The 12,746-nt window shown below is 39.8% G+C and overlaps 1 protein-coding gene across 4 annotated transcripts in view; it reads left to right on the forward strand.

Annotated features, from left to right (window-relative positions):
* LOC101426333 (uncharacterized) overlaps positions 1–12,746 on the forward strand; it is a 166,541-nt gene that overhangs the window by 50,441 nt on the left and 103,354 nt on the right. For all 4 annotated transcript variants that reach the window (XM_058307234.2, XM_012528997.4, XM_058307236.2 and 1 more), the window contains 3 exons: positions 3,262–3,374; positions 4,197–4,335; positions 4,613–4,816. In XM_058307234.2, coding sequence (XP_058163217.1) covers positions 3,262–3,374; positions 4,197–4,335; positions 4,613–4,816 — 456 coding nt within the window. The remainder of the gene's footprint in view (positions 1–3,261; positions 3,375–4,196; positions 4,336–4,612; positions 4,817–12,746) is intronic.

Below are 12,746 nucleotides of genomic sequence, written 5' to 3' on the forward strand. Positions count from 1 at the left end.
ATTAAAATGGTTCCCAGTGGCCACACCAAGGAGGGAAGAAGGGAAAGAGCCATTATTTTTCCCTATGCCACTGCTCCCTCCATTTCCAGAGCTAATACAATAAGTGAGTACACGGTGTACTTTCACAAAAGTGGCATTGTATACACATAGCTCTGCTATTTAAGAAGGTCAAAGAAACAAAACATTTTTGTATAGTTGTCCTCACCAAATTTATCGTAGAAAGTTTGGGAAATATAGAACACAACGAAGAGAATAAAAATCACTCATAATATGAGCACCCAACTATAACAACAGAGATGTTAACAGGTGTGCATCCTTCTAGTCTTTTTTTCTGTGTGTGCACGCATGTGCACACACACACATAAAATGTCAAGATATTCTGCTGGGAACATGTAATAAACTTACCTTCCCACTAATTATTCCCCCACCCTTACCTCCTGCTCTGCTGGCTCTGCCAACTCCGAGGAGAAAATGGATTTGTGATCTGTGGAAATCTGACAGAAACGGCAAAATACATGAACTCGGCCGTGCTGGCAGATACCCAGCCACAGGCGGAGTAAATGTCAAAGGATTTAACCTCCCCAGGAAAAAAGATGAACACAGATGGTGTTGACATTCTAGATTCCGGTTAGTCCTGCTGCTTGCCCACACTATCTCCACTTTGCTTGGAGGAATACATTCACAGACTTTTAACATTTCCTAAGCAGTTTACTTTTGTGGGTTGTGGGTTGTTCCCCTTTCTTGGGGGGTGCAGGGCTCTCTCTTTTACTCACCCTAGCCTGCCTGTCCCCTCCCACCCCTCACCCCCTGACTTTCTTCCTGTCCAGCAATGCTTTTGTGGTTTAGACAGACATTCCTTAAAAACATCTTTCATGGTAACTCAGCGTCACCTTTCTGCCCTTCCTTTGTAACTCTGCATAATTTTAGAAGCTGGTAAAAGAGTCACAATTCCACCAGAGAAAGGATGTGGCTTTGAGCCTTCCCTCTGGGACCACACCAGGCAATGCTGAACTGTAACCCCAGAGCACTGCAGATCCGGGAAGCAAATGCTCCGCTGAGATTTTTCTCACCTGAAATTCATACAAGCCGTTAAAGTTGAACTCCTCTCAGGGAGTATCTGCTGTCCTACAGAACTGAAAAATAATAACAGGGAAATGGATGTGGCTCAAGTGATTGCACTCACACCTACCACATGGGAAGTCCTGGGTTCATTTCTGAGTACCTCCTGGAGAAGATGAGCAAGACAGCAAGCTGGCGTGATGGGTAGGTATGGCAGGCTGACACAACAAAATGATGTAACAAGGAGACACAAAGAGGAAAGACAATGAGAAACACACCAAAGCAGGAAGCTGAGGTGGCTCAAGGGATTGAAGGCCTCTCTCCCACAAGGGAGGTCCCAGGTTCGGTTCCTGGTACCTCCTGAAGAGAAGGCAAGTACCAGCAAATTGACACAGAGAACAGACAGCGACCTCAAACAATGGGGGTGGAGGGATAAATAAAGAAATAATAAATCTTTAAACAAACAAAAAAGTAATAATAGTTTCTCCTCACTTTGGGGTGATGGTCTTGTGATACTTTATTGAGGAACAGGAGTGTGCCATGCCATCTGTCAGGATCTTTTCTTGTCATGGTGTTGAGGAACGTGGACACAGAAATACACCAGTGCACACACCTACCCGGAACACAGGGACACTTACTCTCTCCACAGGCACAGAGGGAAGCCACGTCATGAAAACCAGTTGGACGACTGTCTTTCTTACCTACTCTTCCTTATAACCCTGTCCAAATTTTCTTCCCGACTGGCTGTCATAAAGCCTGTAAGTCTATCTTGAGAGTTTTGATTAGGTCTTGGTTACATTTGGATTAGGTTTAACTGTTGGCCAAAGTAAAACACAAAATAACAGAGGATTAAACCAGATGAACATTTCTCTCCCTTATATTAACATCCAGGGGTAGGAAGTACAGAGTTTGTGTGCTGGCTGTGCTACATGGAGCCCTTGGGACCTTAGCGCCCTCTACCCCAGGGTTCCGCCAAATGTGGCCTCCATTCCTGAGATCAGCACATGGCCTGAGATGGAGTTCCAGTCCACATTCATGTTCCAAGTAGCAGATGGAGAATGGGGGTGGAGAAGATGCCTTTTAAGAGAAATTCTCCAAAGCTGCCACAGGACACTTTTCCATTATTCTGGTCAGAACTTACTGATACGGCACACCTAGCTGCAAGAGAGGTTTGGAAATGTCATCTTGATTCTGGGTGTCCATCTGCTAATATTAATATTCAGTTGCTGTGGGTAAGAGGAAAACAGATATTGGAGAAGCACAAGCAGTTTCTACCATAAAGACTTTTTGGAATTCAAGAGCCAGATTTTAGAATGTGTAACAGAGGGGATGCTGCCCTAAACCATTGCCACTCAGTGTTTTAGAGGCAGTCGGTGCCACTATGAAAGAGCAGCCTTATGGGGGAGGGGTGTATGCCCAGGGATGGTAGTGACAGGTACGGAGAAGGGGTCTTCCCAGAGAGCCAAGGGCGGGACCATAGATGCATAGCACCTTCTTTACGGTTTTCCCAGGACCCTGGATGCATGACCACATCTCTCTCAAAATCAGGAAAGATGACTCCGGTAATAAGTGTAGAACAGAAATTCTGTGATAGATCCTGCAATGCTGGCTGATGACTGCAGTTCATGACAGAGAACTAGCATCTACTGAGCACCTATTAGGTGCAGGCACTGAGTTGGAGGCTTTACAGCTGTTCTGTCATTGAACTCTCACCACAACTTATTGTCATTTTCCATTGCCATTCCATTTTTGAAAATGTGGAAATAGGCTGGAGACATTAAATGTTTAAATCAGATACTAATAAGTAGAAAGAGAGTTTTAAACCACTGATCTCTCTCAGTGTGGAACAAGACTAGAATAGAGAGGTTCAAGGTTCCAAGCATATCTGTTCTTGAAAATGTGTGTATCAACTGTCTATAAAGTAAATCACCTAAAAGGCAAGCAGCAAGAGTGGGGAGGAGCTGCTCTTTAAAAACTATGAATACTTTTATAAAACTAAGACTTATTTAGTAAATACAATGGCTCCCGAATCTATTTTAGAAATCCAGGTTTTTATATGTTAAACTTAAATGAATCAAGATATGCCTTTTCATCTAAGTATGCTGGATCAAAAGGTTTAATTCTGTGATGACTCAACTATGATTTTGTTAATAATATTGCAAGTGTTTTTTATCATTCTATTAATGCTACTTTTTTTAATAGAGTGAAAATATGAAGGAAGATGATCTTTCAAGGGAAGGAAATGAAAATGACCTAGCACAAAGAAGTCTCAGTCAACTTGCTGGTGGGCCTTGCACACAGAAAAGGGAGACAGGGTAAAATTAAATCATTTTACTGGTAATTCAAGGGAATGGATTATAACATTGTGATGGGAAGCAGATATGGCTCAAGTGATAGAGCTTTCACCTACCATGTGGGAGGACCTGGGTTCAATCCCTGGGGCCTCCTGGTGAAAAAGAAGAGAAAGTGTGCCCACACGGCAAGTCAGTGCCCGCACGAGTGCCCGCGTGGTGAGCCAGTGCCCCACACAAGTGAGTCACACAGCAAGATGATGACTCATCAAAAGAGAGACAAGGGGAAAGTCAAGGTGAAGCGCAGCAGAAACCTGAAACTGAGGTGGCGCAATTGGCAAGGAACCTCCTCTCTCCCCATCAGAGGTCTCCCGGATCGAATCCTGGTGAATCCTAGAGGAGAGAAAATAAGAAGAGAAGACAACACAGAGAGCAAAAACAGCAGGGCGGGAGAAGGGGAAGAGGGGAAAATAAATAAACAAACCTTTAAAAAAAAACAACAAAAGAAACATTGTGAGGAAAAGGGAATGACTAATATGTTGCTTACATGTTTACTCAATATTTGAAGGTAGAATGGATGCAAGACCAATAAAGCAGCTCAGACAGCTAAATTAATGTCTCACTCTAGGGCTGGGATTTCAACAAGTGTGGTAAAAGAAATCTGTCTTTCTTTTCTTTTTGTATTTGTACAGATGTAGTAATTATTTTCCCTTCAGTGTATTTTTAAGGGTAGCCATTATGAAACTCCTGAAAGTTTGACAAAATGGCTTTTCAACTTAGTGCACATGACTTTTCCAAACCACTTTAGGGTGAAAGTATTTATGATATTTCTCTTGCCTGTTAAAGGTACAGTTATGTAATGACCCTACAACTGCTGGGATTAGATGATGGCGGGGCAGAGCCCAGGGATGGAAATCCTGTCCTGACAAGAGGAGCCTACTTGTCCTTTCTGTACTTGCGCCACCTGCGGATCAGGGAGCTGAAGGTACGCTCAAGCTCCGCATGCTGGTTTCAGGCCTCTGAGATGTCTAGTTGTCTAGAAGGGAGGAGGCTTTCCTGCTGTTCCAGCAACAGCACGTTGGACTTTTGGCCATTTGTTCTGATTCTGACATGAAAATAGCGTCTGACTGGGGTGGTGTGTTCCTTTCTCAGCAGTAGGGTTGACCAGCCTCCCTCACCCCCACTCTCCCCATCAATGTTTGTTCTGTAGAGTGGGTCCAGGCAAAGCACAGGGTCCTGATCCTGTTCCTTCTTTGTTTCAGCGCACCTGCTTAGGAATTCTGAATTATTTCAGATCAGTTGAGCGAACCCTGACAATCAACACTTCAGGTCTTATGACGGTTGCAGGAAACCTGGTCTCCACCATGGAAGATTCCTCTTGGATAAATACTGCCAAAGGAGGTTTGGGTACCTTGCAAGGGCTAGGAGCTCACTACTATGTCCATTGTACATCGGCTGATCACAAGGTGAAGTATTCTGCTATGATTATTTCTTCCTTGATGACCCTGTCTCACAGGCAACCTTATTCTTAGAAACTGGAATCAGTTTGCTGATGGGGGTAGGAGGGAGTTCTTAGCAATAAAACACAATGTCTACTTGAAAATAGAGCATAGGCAGAGAGCACCCGAAAAACAGCTCTGGGCGCCACGATAGGAAGGAAGGCATTTCGGCTGCTGCTTTGTTGACTTAAACATAAACCTGAGGGGTCCTTTGTGTTATCCTGGCCTGAGAACCATCTGTCTATACAGATAAGCTCTTATCAGACCCTCCTTGGAGTCTGAGACCTCCTTGCCAGAGGTAACTTTTTGCCTCTTTCCTGTTTTTTCAAGCTCCAAATGAAGAAAAAAAATTAAAAACAAAGCTAGGTACTGAAAAAATACTTTATTCCTCCAAAAGCATGTTTGCCCCTTGGTGCTTTTGCTGTCTCCTGAATACATTTTTCTATAAAGTCTATTTCCACCATGCCTAACAAAAGCCCAAAAAGAAAAAAAATCCTTATTAAATTTCTTTCTTTGGAAATAAAGTTGAAAATGCCTACGTTTTATTGGAATATTGTAGACAATACATTCTTGCAATATTTTAATCTTAATCTATAGAAATCTTTACTTTGTTCCTGGAGTTGAGATTTACTGTGAATTATAAAAGATACTAGATTGACAAAATGTGAAAGCTAAAATCTTTTAGGTACCAAACAGTTCATATTCTGTCCTAGTGTAATCCCTGACTTGGTCTGTCATGTTTGTAAGAGGATAAGTTGTTACTATTAGCTGATCACCTGTATACACAGTCTAAAGCAGCATTGTCCAATAGAAATATCATGAAAGCCACATACATAATTTAAAATTTTCTACTGTTGTGGAGAGAGAGAAGTCGGATGTATGTGGAATTGAAGACCAGGATGTGAGAATCTGAGAAGGAAGTTTTATTACAACCGGCTAGACTCAGTGGACACCTGTCCTAATAAAAACCAAGCACCAAATAGGATTTTTGGGTTCCTTTTATACTGAGGATGTAGGAGAGTAGAGTCAAATGGTGCTTATATGCAAAAGGACTTTTTGTTAGTTTCTTAGAGTTTCATGTGTTTTATCTGATTATTAGATAGGTTTTGAATTAACACATATTCTCAGGTAAGCTTAATTAACACATTTAGTTTACACACACAGCCCAGGTTATTTATGAAGAAACACACAGCCCGTATCATCCCCCCCTTTGATGCCAGCTTAACTTGTTAAGCTTTGGCGTCACTATTGTTGGAGTTATGAGGTGGGTGGCTATTTGTTGTTTTGATTACCCCACCTATTAATTTCCCAGTGAGGACCTAAAGAGAGTTTTTGGGTAATATCCGGGGCTTTTTCTTGTTCCCAGAAGAAGTGTTTGTTCTGGATAGCAGAATCTTGGGGGTGGGGGTTTTCCAGCAGCCATCTTGGGGGTTACTAATGTTCACATGGACTTTCTGTCAGGTTCCAGATCCATCTATTAATTTCCTATCTTATTAGCTTGCTTTATTTTCCCTTTAGAGAGTTTACACCTTTAATCTTAAAGGGGTGCTGAAGGGAGATGATCTTTTTTTCTGTAGCTACTTCCTGCTGGCCATGGGCTGTAGTCCCTACCTGACAAGGTGTAAAACTCTGTTATTTTATTTTTACTGGAAGAAGATGGATCTGACATTCTGTATGAAGGTGGATGAGGTTTTCATATGCCTAACAAGATGCTCATTCTGAAAGAAACAAATTTAATTAGAATTTTGGAAATATATGGTTCCTTTAAGAGGACACTAGATCATAGAAGTAGAAAAGGTTAGGTGCCTGCAAAGATGGCACCTTTTAAAAATTGGTGGGGAACAGTATATATATATATATATATATATTTTTTTTTAAGTTATTTTATGCTGTTGGTTAACCCCAGAGAGAAATTGTAATAGACAACAGGACTAGGCATAAAACGTTAATATTAGTTTTTATGATAGAGGACAGAAATGAGAAGAGGTATTTCTCTTTTCAATTAAGCCAAAGGAGATCAAAAGAAGCAAGGTTTTTAAAGGGAAGTCTGGTTGTTTTCTAGCAATAGGCATTTGGGCTAGAGTTAAAGGAAACAGTTGATTTTAACATAAACATTACTTAGCTTTGTTTTTTAAAGACACATTCCAGGCTGTCCAATGACCAGCACTTGTGTGTTTCATCAGGTGCTTCTGGTGAACTGGTACTCTTGGGTAGCTGACTTCATTCAGGATTAGTACACAAAGCTGGACATTTCCTTAGCTTTAAAAGCTGTGGGAGTGATTATAGCTACAGTGTAAAGTTTTCATATTTTGGCTTTAATTGAGTAACTCCTGATACATTTTTTTGACTGTTTTTGCCAGGCTTTGTTTTTTTTTTTTTTTAATTTAGAGAATACTTTATTAGTTTCTGTAATCAAACCCATGTAGATAAGACCTTACATATTTAATACAGTGCGTTACCCCTGTACAAATGGGAAAAAAATTAAATTTAACGTTTCTAGACCAATATGGCTGTTAATTTCTGTACAATGCCAACTCAACATGGTACAACTGGGATACTTTTTCCAAAGTTGACAGGCTTTGTTTTTTTGTAAACACATTTGGTTAAGCTGGTTAGGGCATTTTCCCCCAGATGAGAGCCTTGGTGAAGTTCGGGAAGGAGTTTTTATTGCACTGCTCCTGGCAGGTAGATTTGAACATTTTTAATAAGCTACCCATTAGTTTTTAGAGTGAACCTCAAGCTAGCTTCCCTGGTTTGTTTACCCTGGGTACACTGTGGAACTTTAGGTACTAGTACAGGTGCTGGAATAAGGGGTAGGAGGGACACCTGGGTTGAGAGTTTGATATACTCTTATTTGCACCTTGGGGGTTTTTAGTAATTGAGCCTGGTATTAATTAACCAACTACCTGTAAGCCACTGGTGGTCCTGGGTTCAAGCACATCCTTCACCTAGTGTGGGGAGAAGGATGTGAGAGGTTGCTCCTAAGTTAATTTGGTGACATTTTAATTAAAAGTTTTTGACCCCATTGCTTTCAGGCAAGGTGGCCATGTTTTTATTTTATAGATGTGTTTATTAACTATTCAGAAAATGAAGTTGGTCAAGACTTTTAACAGGCTCAGTATTTTTCTGTATATGATTTACTAGAAGCATTACCATAGTTATCAGACATATATCTAGAAAAGGATATAGGCACAGTACTTAATACTAATTAGTGTATTACTTAATGTATAAGTTTTTCTTGAGCTGCAATTAATAGCTTTAAGCTTCAGGTTTGCAATACTATACAGGTTCTTTTTCCATGGGAGCAAGCTACAGTGCCAATTGTGTTTAAGTTCTAATTACAGTATTCTGGTATTTACTGCTCCACTTCATATGTTCTTCATAGAAGCTGCAGCACTATTGATTCTAGAGAGAAACCAGGGAGTAGATCTTACTGGCCTGGGGCATAGCACTCTCTGGCACTATGAAACAGTGCCAGTTCAGAGATGATATCTATTGTACATTTGGTTCTACTTAGCCACTGTTGGCTGTTCCAGGAATTTGAAACTGCAAAGTAGTTTCCATCCACTTCAGGAGCCTGACCAGAGATGTAGTAGATACTTCTATTGTTTTAGGGGTCAGTGACCAAACTAGTCAATAATCAACATGGAGAAGTACCCTGCAGTGTATTGGACACCTGGTTTGAATGCACAAGAGATTTTGACAATGTTGAAGTTTATCTCTTGCTTTATATATATATATATATATATATATATTTATTTATTTATTTAAACACTTTTAATGCAATATGTTATATATTAAATGAACTTTTAGTACTTTGCTTTTTATTTTTATATTTTTTTACCATGACAATGTTAATTACACAGGTATTTTATTTTAGCAGTAGATGAAAAAAATCATTGTTTTCTATTTTTAAAATGAAAACTGAAGACTTCTCATGTAATCACGGTAACTTTTTACTACCACCACTTGAATATGCACATTGAGGTGACTTTTAGACAGGTTTTATTGTTACGAAGTTATTTTTTGCTATTAATACTTATTTAGATTTTTAATTAATAATGACTTTTTAGAATTAGCCATTTAAATGCTTTAATTTGGAAGATGCTTTTACAAATTTTTTATACTTAAACACAATTGTATAGACTGGTTAATTTGCCTTAGATTATAATTGGCAACCAAAGGATTTTAATTTATGCATTTAGGAGAGGACAGGTTTACACTTTTTTTACTTAATTTTATTAAACATGAATTTACAGCCTTTATTATTTTAAAGATCTAATACATACAATGCTAACCTATTAACCTGGTATTTTACAAACCAAAGAGACAACACTTAAGCCAAATAAGTTGAAATTGTTATTGCTTAAAAAAAATTTTTTTTCCCTGTACAACAAGTTTCTTAGAGTTTCAAGAGTTTTATCTGAGTATTAGATGGGTTTTGAATTAACACATAGTCTCCAGGTAAGCTTGAATTAACACATTTAGCTTACACACACAGCCCAGGTTATTTAATGAAGAAACACAGCCCATATCACTTCCAGCCACATTAAAAAAGGAATATGTGAAATTAGTTTTAATAATATATTCAACTCAGTATATCTAAAAATTATCATGTCAAATTACAATCCTCATAAAAATCAATGATGAGATGTTTTACTTTTTTAATACTAAGTTCAAAATCTGGTGTCTCTTTTATACTTATAGTACATCTCAATTTGGACTAGCCTCATTTCAAGTGCTTAATAGCCACTTGTAGCTAAAGGCTACTATGTTGAACAGTATTGCTCTAAAATGAAACCATTTTCTTGTTTTTCCTATTGAGTCACCTGAAGTCCAGCCTTCACTCAGTACCCAGGAGGCCCTTCTCCTTTTTGGTCTCCTTCCCTAACAAGCGCCCATTACCATCTCATATCCCCTCACCATACCCAGATTTCACTGTCTCCGCAGATCTTCTGTTTCTCTTCTACCCTCTTCCCTTGATTCTAGCCCCTCCTCAAGTCCAGTTAGTTTGCCTCTCAGTGGAGCTAGAGAAGAAGGTTAAGATGCTTCTAAAGCAAATACACCTATAAAACAAATATTTTCTCTTGCTAATATTGATCCTGGATCATGCCACAGCTGTGGTGTGCTATTTATGCTAACATAATGTTAAAAATCTTCCTTGCCAAAGACCTCTCTCCCAGTTTGTCTGGGGGTGGGGTGGGGAGTATGAAAACAAAGGGTGCGGGAAGGGGAGACAAATCCTGTCCCTCTCCATTGTATGAGGAGTTTCTCAAGGCTAATCCTCTATTTCCTTTCCTGTGCTCTCACAGATGATAGGATATCAGGACCCTTAGAAGCTACCAGCCGCTACTACTTTGGTGTGAGAAACTTAAGGAAATGGCCTTCGTAGGCCTTATAAGACCTTGTGTTTAGCTGTACACCATGGGTGTGGACTTGTCAGCCTTTACACCAGAATAGCCAGACCTGACTGGCTGTGTGATTCTTCCCTGTGCAGGGGATGGGAGGCCCGGAGGCTAATCTGTTGGGCCGAGGCTGCGGTGAGCAAGACCACTGGGTTTACCCGATATCAGAGAAGTGTCTAATGAGGTGTCTTAGTCTCTTAGGACAGCTGTAGCAAAGTACTACAAACTGGATGCCTCGAAATAACAAAAACACATTGTCTCGCATGGAGGCTAGAAGTATGAGCTCAAGTCTCCCTCTGAAGTCTAGGGAAGAATCTGCTCCAAGCCTTTCTCCTGCTGCAAGCAGTGGAAGGCACATGATGAGGTCCTTGGGTCATACTGGAACACAGTGTCCTGGTTCTGCAGGAGGCTCTGCATAAGTCAAAGTATCTTTTGATGTTAGGCCAGAGATCTGGGATTGTTAATCACAGAATAACCTAGCCTTTCTGGATTAGTAAAGATGGTAACAGGTGCTATGGAGAAAACTGAAGTAGGAAAGGGGGCTGGAGAGTGCTGGCAGCGGTGTGGGATGTTACAGTTATAAGCAGGGTGATCAGGGAAGGCCTTACTGAGAAGGTAATATTTGAGTAAAGAAGTAAAGGAAATATGAAAGCAAACCATGTGACTTTATGGGAGAAGAGTACCAGGCAGAAGGGGGAGCCAATGCAAAGGCTCAGAGGCCTAGCAGTGTTGCAGGAACAGCTAGGAGTTCAATGTGGCAGCGACAGAGTGAACGAGGGAGAAAACAATAGCAAACGAGGTCAGGAAGATGGAAAGCAGGTTATGCAGGATCTTGTAGCCCATTGCCAGGACTTTGGCTTTGAATCTGAATGAGCTTTGAGCTGAAGACTGATGTGATCTGACTTAAATTTTAACACTCAAGCCACTGAATTGGGAACAGACTGAAGGTGCTCAAGGGCTGAAAGGAAGGACACTAGTTAGGAGGCGATCGCACTGATCGCACTAGAGAGCAGGTGCTTGAGAAGACAGCATGGAGTGAAGTGGTGAGATTTTTGATATAGTTAGTACAACCAGCATGATTTTCTGACAAATGGGATGGGGAATGTGAGAGAAAGAGAGAAGTCAAGCTTGACTCCAAAGTTTTGGCCTGAGTACCTGTAAGTTTGGGAGTGTCATCAGCTGAGATATGGATGGAGCAGGTTTGTTGGGAAGATCAGGATCTGAGTTTAAGACATGGAAAGTCTGAGATGCTTCTAGATATTCAAGTGGAAAAAAGAAGTAGAGAGTTGGGAATATATCTTTCGCATTGTAGGTATTCAACAAATGCTTATTAGATGAAAGAAAGGCTGTGCCTATAACATGGTTATGAGATGACAAAAAGAAAATAAACATGAAAGTGCTTTGCAAAGTATATCATGCTTTTAAATGCAGAACAATTGGCTATGATAACATTATACTCTACAGGTAAGGAGGAAAAGATAACTTAAATTTTCTTTTTTGTTTGTTTTTTTAACTTTAGTTTGTACATTTAATAATTGAAAATATAAACTATGAGAAACTAAAAAGAAACCAAAGTTGAATAAAAACATATGTTTCTCATTTAAATGTACTGGATACATATTATTTTTTAAAATCATATATACAATATGTTACATAATATATTTGGTTCATAGTAACACAGTCATACAGTATTTGTCCTTTTGTGTCTGGCTTGCTTTGTTCAACATAATGTCCTCCAGGTTCATCCATGTTGTCATATTCTTCATGACTTCCTTTCCTCTTACAGCTGCATAATATTCCATCATGTGAATATACCACAGTTTGTTTATCCATTCATCTGTTGATGGACATCTGGGTTGTTTTCAACTTTTGGCAATCATGAATAATGTCACTATGAAAATCGGTGTGCAGATTTCTGTTTGTGTCACTGCTTTCAGTTCTTCTGGGTATATATCCAGTAGTGGTATTGCAGGGTCATGTAACAAATCTATATTCAACTTTAGGAACTGCCAAACAGTCCTCCACATGGCTATACCATTCTGCATTCCCACCAACAGGGAATAGTGTTCCTATCCACATCCTCTCCAACACTTGCAGTTCTCTGTGTTTTTAACAGAGGCCATTCTGATAGGTGCGAAATGATATCTCACTGTAGTTTTGATTTGCATTTCCCTAATCATTAGTGGTGTTGAACATTTCTTCATGTGTTTTTTTGCCATTTGTATTTCTTCTTTGGACAAATGTCTATTCAAGTCTTTTGCCTATTTTTAAATTGGGATGTTTGTCTTCTTATTGAGTTGTAACATCTCTTTATATATCCTGGATATTAAATCCTTATCTAACATGTCATTTCCAAATATTTTCTCCCATTGAGTGGGCTGCCTTTTCACCCTTTTGACAAAGTCCTGGGAGGTACAAAAGTGTTTAAGTTTGAGGAGGTCCCATTTATCTATTTCTTCTTTTGTTGGGCATGATTTGGGTATAAGGTCCAA

This window comes from Dasypus novemcinctus, chromosome 11, assembly GCF_030445035.2.
Source record: "Dasypus novemcinctus isolate mDasNov1 chromosome 11, mDasNov1.1.hap2, whole genome shotgun sequence".
NCBI classification, from domain to species: domain Eukaryota; kingdom Metazoa; phylum Chordata; class Mammalia; order Cingulata; family Dasypodidae; genus Dasypus; species Dasypus novemcinctus.